Below are 11,125 nucleotides of genomic sequence, written 5' to 3'. Positions count from 1 at the left end.
GTTCCAAGTCCAAAACCGAACCGAGAACCGAACCGAATTTTTTGCCGGTTCCGGATCGGTTCCCGGTTCAAACCGGAACCGTTCGGAGCTTTAGGTAGTTATTTATTTGCATCTGTGCATTTTTGAACTTATTCATTATCATATCTTTTAATGTATGTCGAGATGGTATTTTATATCTTGGTTGAATGGATGCTATAAATTTTTTAAAATTCTGATTCTCAACAATTGTAAATGGTTGTTGGTCAGTAATAATCCAATTGACAAAAAGCTTATGTTTCTCTTTATGTGTTTCAGCTGTCCAAGGTATTGTCCTAGTTTCTTCTTGTTCTAAGTTATTATATACATTAGGATGTTTTGATTTTAAATGACGTTCAAGAGTTGTGGTAGAATTTTTTTGCGGAGAAATGGCCTTCACAAATTTTACATAAAATAAAAGTTTCAGTTGTTTCATTTTCCTCTTCAATTGTCTGTTTTTCAAAATGCTTCCAAACTCGAGCACTCCTCAATTCTTTGGAACTAGTGTTAGAAATTTCAGTTTCAGTTTCAGTAATTTGAATTTCAGCCATTTCTGCTACTATTTCACTGTCACTTTCCTCATAATCCTCATCATCATAATCAATAATTAATTCTTCTAAAAAGGAATCACATGGAAAAGTATCAAAGTTATCCTCTTGCTTTTGCTTTTGCTCTTGCACTTGTTCTTGTTCTTCAGCCATAATTAGAAACCAAAATAAAAATTTTAACAATAAAAAAATAGCGAAGGGAAAAAAATGTTTTTAACTCCGCATTTTTGCATAAATATAACGTGGTTAATTCATATTTAGCTAAGCCATGATTATCATCAAAATTGTTAAACTAAATACGTATATTAACTCATATGAAAATGATCATCATATGGTTAATTAAGAGATCATATGATTATCATTAATATCATTAATACAATAATAGGTAAGTGTTATAAAATAAAGGATATGTGATCGTCACATACAGATGATATTTAAAAAAAAACCTGAAAAAACACGAAACCACAAAAAAAAAATTCAAAAATAATAAACTTGTACAAAAACAATGTGATAATATATACTTATAATTGTATAATTGCGAAATAGACTTAAAAAGTAATAGTCTATACAAAAATTAATTTTTTACGAAAAGTAGAATAATTTATTCAAAGATAAATATTCCCCTTCAATATTAAAGCAAATTCTACAAGGTATATTTGCAGAAAAAAGAAAAAAGACTGATCAGTCTTAAAAAGACTGCAGTCCTTAAAAAGACCGTCAGTCTTATTGTACGTATTACAGGACCGAAAGACCGCGGTCCTACACCAAGACGGACCAGTCCGTCTTTTTAAGGTGTAGGACCATAAGACCGTGGTCCTTCAGGACCGATGACCACCTTTAGTGTAATGACACGTGACACAATGTCATAATTTCAGCCAAATTTTAATTTTGGCCAAAATTAAGACTGAGTTTCGGCCTAATTTCGGCATTTTCGGCATTTGATTTGATTGGCCGAAACCTTTCGGAATTTCCTTTTTAGTTTCGGCAGGCAACCTTAATCAGAAGAATCTACTTTGACAGTGGGGTAATTAAACACGAAACTATTAAAGATATAACCAACTACACCTAAAAACCATTTCTTTAAATAACCTACTACCTCCCATACACTAGCTGAAACATGGTAAGTTGAAGTCCGCCCTGCAGAAGATAGTAAAATTGACCTTATAAAATTATATAAATCAAACTACTAAAATCTATGATGGCGCTACGAAGTAAGATTAGTATAAAATTCTATTATATTTTTGCCAAAATAAATGTAATTCCTAACACTATCTAAAGAATCATATTGAATAGTAGTATTATTACTATTATTATTATTAGGTAATGAACGAACGCTTTTGAATTCTAATTTTTTCTTTTTAGTCAAACCCAAAGAACGTTCAAATTCCTTCAGATGCGAACACCTTGGAATCCAAACCTCTTCAAATATCTCATTAAAAATAAACTGCCTCATTTGAATTAAAGCATCAACAACATTTTTCTTTGTAGTCCAAGAATTCAACAATTCTGAAAGCGACATAGGTATAATTTCTTTAATAAGATCGACAAAAGTAAACACCTTAGGATCATAAGATATATCCCATATATTAAGAGCCATGAGAGCATTGAAATCTTGTATATTATCATTATATTCTAATATCCAAGTCAAGAGATTATTAATAGTATTATCTCTAATATTATTAATGATATCATAATGACCACTACACGTCCATACGTGATTAAAGGTTTTGTCTTGTAATCCACATATAGGGCACATCCATCCATCATATAAATCAAGCAATGATTTTTTCATCTGTTCAATTGTAGGAATTTCTTCAATTAATAAATGAACTTTTTGAGCTTTCGTTTTAGAAGAGGAAACAGAAGTTTCATTGTTATTTATATCACAATTTAAACAACTAAATGTGGATGTCCAATCAACTTCTAATTGACGATATTTTGAATTTCTATTCAAATTAACAAATTTTTCTAAACCTTTGTAGTTACAAATACTTTTCAAAAATGAGCGCAGCTTATTTTCAATAATAATCCCATTCCAACAAGGAAGAACTTTCATCATACAAGCGTCCCGTCAAAAAACTATATAGCGATCCTGATCAGTATGCGCAATTTTCACCAAATTATCTACATAATTATTACCCATATCATCACCATGAGCAACGACCTTAAACATTTCCACATGTAAGTTCAATGTTAATATAATTCTACATAAAATAGCCCATAAGAAATTATTATTAGCCTTGAAGTATTCACGTGAGGTATGAGAAAATCTTGATTTCTTTAATTTTTCAAATTGAGTAATCACGTTAAGCGAATCTGTGTTAATTCTAACTTTACTATTTTTGGAACGACACTTAGTGCTAAAAGAACAGTTAATAATTCTCCTCTATACGCAGAAGGCCATTTATCAATAGTAGAATAAAATTTGACATGAGGTATATCAAACAAATCACTAATCTGAGCGAAAGCACAACTAATACTACATTGTTTTGTACCTAATTCTATTAAAGAACCATCAGTGTAAAATTCAAAAATATAATAATTATTATTATCAAAAGGAGCTAATGTTCGTTGTATAGTTAATAAGTCATTTCTTGAAGTAGAAGAATCTAAAAATTCCAAAATTATATTATCTTGTAATTGTGAAGAAATCACGTGATTTTGCGTTAACGCTCTTTGTATAATATCATATTTCTTTTTTGCAAAATCAAAAATATCAAAAATATTAAATTCAATTAAATTTTTAGATTGAATAGATGTAAATTGAGATTCAGTCAACAATGGTACTAAATATTCCCAATCAGCAGAAAAAGTACAAGGTGAGCGTGTTGATAATGCTGCATTAGCAACGCATCCATATTCCATATATTGATATATATAAGTATGTGTATCAGTACATTGAGACATATCAATATGAAAATGTTTAATAACAGGTCGTTGTGTTTCATCTATTCCTTGAATTTTTTCAATAACTACAGAGTTGAATTGTAAATTATAAAATGCTATTAAAGATCTATTTTTTTTAATGATATCATATGATCGAGCCTCTTCCGCATTATCAACACGAGCACCAAATAAATGTGATATACTACGATTCAAATGAATACTATCTGTAGTAATAAAATTTCTAATATCTGTGTACCATTTAGCTTCTTTCCGTTGTGAAGAAATCGGAACATAAGCCTTAATAAGTATTTCTTTCCATAGTAATAAATGAGATTTGTCGCCTGAAATAATTTGATCTAAAAATAAAATATTCTTTTCACGAAGTCTCTTCCTATGTTTAGAATAGTAAGCATTATCTACAACGTCTTCTAAAGGAATTTTACCTCCTTTAATTGATGGAAAAGTATTATTATCTAAATTTTCTAACGAAATATTATTATCATAGCATAATAAAAGCATATTAAGGATATAATTATTTTTTCATGTATGCGGAACACGATTATAAGGAAGTTTTTCTATCAATGGATGGCAGACAGTAATCCATTGAGTATCATCCATATACGCCATAATGGAAACATTTTGTTGATTAAGTACACCTTCTTCTTGAACAACTGTTTTTGATATACAAGAAATATTATATCCCAATTGTTGTTTGTCAATTTCTGCTAAAAGGGGATCATAATAAATACACCATAACAACAGTGAAATTACTTCTCCTTGATCTATTCCTGTAAGAACATCATAAGGTGCAGTTTTTCCATATGCAGTAATTACTTGATTCTTTCTATCTTTAAAAAGTTCTAAAATGAGAGACGAAAAATCATCAGGAATTTTAATTCTATCCATCACTTTTTTAAGTTGAAAAATGTTCACACGATCATAAGCTTTTCCCATATTCTGAGAGAGTATCCATAATTCATTATTATTATCAATTGAATTTTGAATGACTTCGTTCATAATCCTTATCGGTTCAAATGTTGATTGTTTAGGCAGACCAGCGAATTGGTTTGCCTTTAATACATTATTATCTTTTAAAATGATTGCTAAATGACGATTTAGCAAGGAAATAAGTGCTTTTCTAGTAGTTTCTAAAAGAGTAATAGGGCGAGAGTTTGATAATTCACAATTAAAGGGTTTAGGTTTAGCAATAGGAAAGACCGTCGCTTCTTTCCATTGTTTTGGTAAATATCCTAATTCTATAATCTTACAAATCAAAGAATATAAGATTTGATTACAATTATCACTTAGGTGTTTCAACATTTCATTCGACATGCCAGAAGGTCCTGTCACTTTTCCATTAGATAGTTGTCGAATAATATCTAACCATTCATCATAAGATGGAGCGTCCATAATGCTAGAATATATATTTTCATTAATATGAGGCTGTGGTTTATATTGTTCTTTCCATCTGCCTTGTATTGGTTTCTTTCTATTAACAGAACCTGCTACGTTTTGAAAATGATGATTTGTTTCTTCCATCACTTGATTCTCATCTGTAATTAAAACTTCATTACCATTATAATCTTTCTTATAAATTTTTTCAATTGAAATGGAAACCATTTCTTTTTTTGTAATAGATTGAATCATTCTTCCTTGATCTTCTTTATAATTATCACATCGCTTCTTGATGTTAGAGATAATTTGTTCTTGTTCCATAATATTAAGTTCAAGTTTAAAAACAATTCTCAATTGTTTTCTAATTTCATTAAGTTCGTCAAGATAACTATGGAACTGATCATTATTTAAGAAATTAAAACTAGTATCAGAAGTAACTAACTCATACTTGTCTTTTAGTTTAATTATCGTGTTTTGATAATTAATCCATTTGCCGATCATTTCCTGATTTGGATAGTTTCTTAATCCTGTGATACATGAGCGGATTTCTTGAATACGATTAATAATATATCTTAAATCAAAGTAAACTGACAACTTTTTCTCAGGAACACATTTGATTTTCTGTTTAATAATCTTTTTGTTTCTAATATTTTCGTTAGCAGATTTCATTATAAGTTGTCTAAGAGAATTCCACACATGATCAACATGTTTTCTTTTTGTGATCGCTCGATCCTTTAATTTTAGTCTTTCAATTTCATGATCCAAACCAGTACGGAAATTATCCCATGTGAATTCATCATCTTCTTGATCCATTTCATCATATAAAAATACAGTACAAGTTATTTTCTTTTTACTTTTGTTAATCTTAGGTAACGTTCTTCCTATAAACAATTGTGTATCAAGCGATAAAGTGACAGTATTATGATTCGTTGTAAAATGATCATTTTCTATTACAGTACTATTCAAACTTTGGCCAAGTATTGGTAATGAAGCCCAAATATAATCTATTCTTGATTTTTCATTAGAATCATTAGGTGGAATATAAGTATATATGTTTTTGTCATCTTCGTTAAATATTGGAATTGTATTTAAGAGATGTCTGTTTTCTAGCATTTTGAACAATTTGAAATACCATCTATTAGAAATGAATGCCAACAAGTATTTTCTATAATTAATATTAAAATCACCCATAATGATTATTTCCATATTTTTATTTTTCGCGTCATCGATAATATTTTTGATATATTGATATAGTTCCTCAATTCGTGTTCTTTCTTTTTTGTTAGCATTAATGTACACCTGAATTAACCTAACGTTTTTCTTTTGACTAAAATTTAAGTCTAAGTATATAACACGGCCTTTATGACCAACCGCTTTATGAACAAATATATCGTATTTATCGCTAACGATAATTCCTACGCCTTGACCTTTACCCCCTTGTTGTGAATAATCAAAATAACCATGGAAACCAAATTGGTGTTGCCAAATTTTTGATTGTCTATATGAAAGATTAGTCTCAGCTAATCCATATATGTCAATATCATTGTTTTTCATAGCGTCTAACATGAAAATTAATTTGTCTTTACTAAGGGTACGAATATTCGTAGTAGCTATTTTCGTTATTGAAGAATTTTTTAAGGAATTTTTTGTAATAATTGGGTTGATATTTTCTATTTGGGGGAAATTGTTTTGTTGTTGTTGAGAATTAGAAGGGAGAAAATTATTATAATTGTTCATCATTAAAAATAATTATATGACAGAATCATCAAAAACTTCATCATTATCCCCCAATAATGATGAAGCTGAAGGGCCGCCAGATAACATGTTGTAAAGTGATGAAAGTAAGGATTTAGTTTCCTGGTGATTTTGTTGAATTTTTTTCTGTTGATCCACAATATTTTGAATATTTTGATCAGATTTTTGGAATTGTTGTGATTGAAGAGCGGACTTATTTGCTAGTTCATCTTCGTCTTCACTTGATTCAGAGTCACTTTTACAGCGTTTTTTCGCTGCTTTAACTTCTGCACCAGCATTGGATTGTTGATTTTTCTTTTTCTTACTACTTGGGATTGGATGTGCTTTATCGCATTTAAGTGCTTGTTGTGCTGTAACTACTTCACTAATTTGCTTGCCAGTGTCGTTAATGAGTGATTCCATTTTACACAATTTATCTTCCACCTTTCTTATGGTGTTAATAATTTGTTCCTTGAATTTTAAAAACATCGGATGGTTATTGAAATCTTCACCATCATCATCAGCATTATCATGATTGCTTCAAGCTCTTCCTTTATCACGTGATCCAGAGGGAATATTATTATTGTTAAATTTAGCATTATTTCTGGGTTTTAGTTTTGATTTAGCCGCCTCCGCATATGATTTTTTCAAGTTTTTTCAATTATCAGCACCACTAACAAATCTTTTTGATTGAGACTTGTTAATATCTTTGTTAGTACAGTCTTTAGCCATATGTATAGGATTACCGCAGTCCGCAGATATTACAAATGCGATTTTCCTCTTTACTCCAATATAATTTTCTAGCACCTGCATTGCCTTTTTTGAATTCAATATTCATTTGTCTAGCTGCCATCAAATCCTCTCGTGAAGAAAAATGAATGTAAGCATAGCGACATCTTTGATATTTTCCTCTAATCATTACGGCAGGGATAAAACAAGTTTTCCCTTTACATTGTGTCATGACTTCTTTAAGATTATAACCACTAGTTTGATAATGTAAACCCGATAATCTTAGTGAGAATTGTTTTCTTTTCTCACGTTCCTCCTTGCTCAACAACAAGGGTAAGACTCTAACTATGTCTTTATTAATATGATAACTCCATTGCTCGTTGAAATAACTAATAGAATTAGCATCCTTATATGTAATGAACGCGACTTGGTAAAGACCAGCGCCTCTTGTATAAATTTTCTCAATTTTGCCAAGATCTTCAAATGATTCTCTAATTTCGCGAACCTGTTTATATGCAGAAATATCAATAACTTGGATTGTACGACCATTAGAATTTTGCAAATTATCATTATTTTTTTCATCTGTATTAACCACCTTAACAGGTTTTGATGGAATAGGCTGAAGCTTGACATTAAAAACCTCTCCTGAATCACCTTCTTTTTGTTCCTGAATGACAATTTCCATCTTGAGAAATTAATCATATTTTTCTTTATTCAAAAAGGACACTTTTGCCCCTTGTTTACCAAGTTGGATGATAGGTAATTGCATATTGTACTGAATATTATACGTCTTCAAAGCATTTTTAATTTTAGTAAGTTTTGTAGTTTTACCCCCAAGAAGTTCACCATAAGGGACGATTGCAATATGCTCTTTAACCTTTTCAATCGTAATGATCGATGAATCTTTGTGAGAGTTACTAGGATCGACATCCATGGGCTGAGACTTATGATCGGCTTGCAGATTGTTCTTATCCTGATTAGGCAACTCAACAGATTGTTGTTGATCCTTATAAGGAGTTGAAGTAATTTCTTTGTTAAGAGTTGGAACATTATTGGTTCCATTCACGTTGTTAACAATATTTTGCGGAAATAAGGGAGGGTCACGTGACATTTCTTTCACGACCGCCTTGGATTTTTCGTGAGTGTTCCCTTTGTTGTTACCAGAAGAAGATTTGGAGTGTAGTCCATAAGTGTCCTGAACAATACTTTTTTCCATGTCCATGGCACGTTCTGCTTCCATAGCTTTTGTCATCTTTTTATCAGAAGTTGGTTGCAGCTTTTTCTGGTAGGTTTTCCAAATACTCTCGTGATGAGTAGCAGTTTCCTTTGGTGCACTAAAGGTAAACTGATTTTCAGGACTAGTTGGCCTACTTCCACCTGCTTGGAAATTACAGCTTGAGCTACATGTTTGTCTACTACCTCTACCACCTCGTTTAGCGTTTCCAGACATTTCTATAAATTGTTTAATATTTACTGCGGATTTTAAGCGATTTTAACAATTTGTAAGAAAGAGTTCTCTTTTCCTTTATACGCCTAATTTGACACCATTATAATGTTTACTGAAAAATGATTAACACGTTTAGAAAATAATTTTGTTGATCAATGGGTTTTGGAATATAATTTTGCTGATCCTTATTTTTGACCTAAAAAATTGATCAGCTAAAGTTACGTTGTCTTTATCAAAATATAGGCATGATCATCATCAATTTTTTTCCAAAAGTATTATAATATTAGTATAGTATTAGAACAGTACAATACAATTCAATTCAGTTCAATACAGTACAGTACAAGCATCTGAGAGGCAAAATTGCAATTTAGAGTTTTCTGTGGCACTTTCATGTTACGTTAAATTTAGCCATCAAATTATAAAGTTTTGTAGTAAGATTTAATTTTGTTGATCATTAGATTTTTTTTTTTGATAATCATGACAACGCATTTTATTATTATTTTTTTTTTACTATTATTCTTTTTTTAATAATAAAAGTAATAACAAACTTTTGATATAATGAGAGTTCATTTATTTTATTTTAATACTAGCTGTAAGTAATGTTCCAAATAGGTTGGGTTACCTGACCCATTTGGCCTGAAATAAATTCTAATTTTTTTTATAAAAAAACGTAAAATTCAATGTTTTAAATTAAAAAACATTATTTTTTTTACTTATTTTAATTAAAAAATGTCAAGTTTGACATATTTAAATCAAAAAGTTGTATTTATTTTTATTAAAAATGTTGAACTTATATTTTTAAAAATTTAAAAAAAACAATTGTTTTTAAATTCTTTTAATTAAAAATGCCAAAGTCCAATGTTTTTAATTAAAAAAATCACTTTTTTTATTTATCTTAATTAAAAATGTCAAGTAAACATTTTTAAATTAAAAAACCAATTTTTTTTCAAAAAAATGTTAATTTTTGACAATTTTAATTAAAAAAAATTCTTTAATTAAAAAACATTTTTATTTATTGATTTAATTAAAAAAAAATCAATTTTGACTTTTTTTATTGATTTTAATTAAAAAAAAATGTCAATTTTGACATTTTTAATTAAAAAAAATGTTTTTTTTATTGATTTAATTAAAAAAACATTAATTTTAACATTTTTAATTAAAATAAAAAACAATTTTTTTTATTAATTTTAATTATAATTAAAAAACATTTTTTTTATTGATTTTAATTAAACAAATGTCAATTTTGATATTTTTAATTGAAAAAAAAACATTTTTTTATTGATTTAATTAAAAAAATATCAATTTCGATATTTTTAATTAAAAAAAATATTTTTTTTATTAATTTTACGTCAATTTCAATGTTTTTTTCATTAAAAAAAATGTTTTTTTTTACTTTTAATTGAAAAACGTTAATTTTAACGTTTTAAAACCAATAATCTGGATAATATAGATATTGAATTATGATGTTATATACAGTCAACTCTCTTTATAATCACACATTTGGGACAATCCATATTTGGTGATTATAAAGAGACTAGCAGGATGCCTGCATTTCATGCGGGTCTGGCTAATTAAAATTATGAAAATCAGATACCTTTCTACTAAACTGTTATATAAAGTCTAGAATGGTTATTAGCATTAATTTGGAATTTTGTGGTAAATAGGGAATCCATAGGCTGTGTATGGCAAGTGATTTTACATTACATTGACAAAATAAAATAATAATAAAATATAAATAATATGCAATACATTTTTTTATTATAATAGTTATTATAATAGTTATAGTGGTTCATTAGGAAGCTGGGAAAATCTAAAAAAACATTCAAAGAATCATTGGACCTAAAAAAGGTACCAAACTTTAAAAAAAGAAAAGAAAAAATGATTAGTAATTACGAAAAAGAATTTTTTAAAATATAATTCAAACTAACCTTCACTCTGAAAGGTATCACCAAAACCTAAAAAAGAGAAAAGGGTGATTCCCTACAAAAAAAAAAAGTTAAATTAGTGACATTTTTTTTAAGTTTAAAATTCATTTTCAGAACTTACCCAAAGTTCTCAAAAATTGATCATCTACTAAAAAAAAATAAAAGAATGAAACATCAATAATGTTTTGTTAAAGAAATAATGTTAGGAAAATTTTATTTACCAAAATTTACATCTGTCCAAGATGTTGCAGTACTGTCTAAACTACAAAATATAGAACACGAAATAGTTAATGTTTAATTTCATTAAGAAATAAAAAATTAATGAAAAACACTTACAAATTCCATGTCTGGAAAGATCCAAAGAGCCACCCTACAGAATGCAAAAATAAATATTAGTAAACATTTTGTTAACTAACATTATGTTAAAAGAAGCATTTTAAAAAAAC

The 11,125-nt window shown here is 28.5% G+C and overlaps 2 protein-coding genes across 2 annotated transcripts; both read right to left on the bottom strand.

Annotated features, from left to right (window-relative positions):
• Positions 1–371: 371 nt before the first annotated feature.
• On the bottom strand, positions 372–716 carry OCT59_012645 (uncharacterized protein; the record flags this gene model as incomplete). Its single annotated transcript, XM_066140250.1, has 1 exon — positions 372–716. One exon carries the CDS (start codon positions 714–716, stop codon positions 372–374), a length of 345 nt encoding a protein of 114 aa, XP_066001141.1.
• Positions 717–8,001: 7,285 nt separating this feature from the next.
• Positions 8,002–8,757, bottom strand: OCT59_012644 (uncharacterized protein; the record flags this gene model as incomplete). Its single annotated transcript, XM_066140249.1, has 1 exon — positions 8,002–8,757. The coding sequence occupies one exon, from the start codon at positions 8,755–8,757 to the stop codon at positions 8,002–8,004; it is 756 nt and encodes a 251-aa protein (XP_066001140.1).
• Between the last annotated feature and the right edge of the window lie 2,368 nt (positions 8,758–11,125).

The sequence above is a fragment of the Rhizophagus irregularis genome, chromosome 20 (assembly GCF_026210795.1).
Source record: "Rhizophagus irregularis chromosome 20, complete sequence".
NCBI lineage: Eukaryota > Fungi > Glomeromycota > Glomeromycetes > Glomerales > Glomeraceae > Rhizophagus > Rhizophagus irregularis.
Note: the sequence above shows the minus strand (reverse complement) of the source record. Positions and strands in the feature narration are given on the sequence as shown.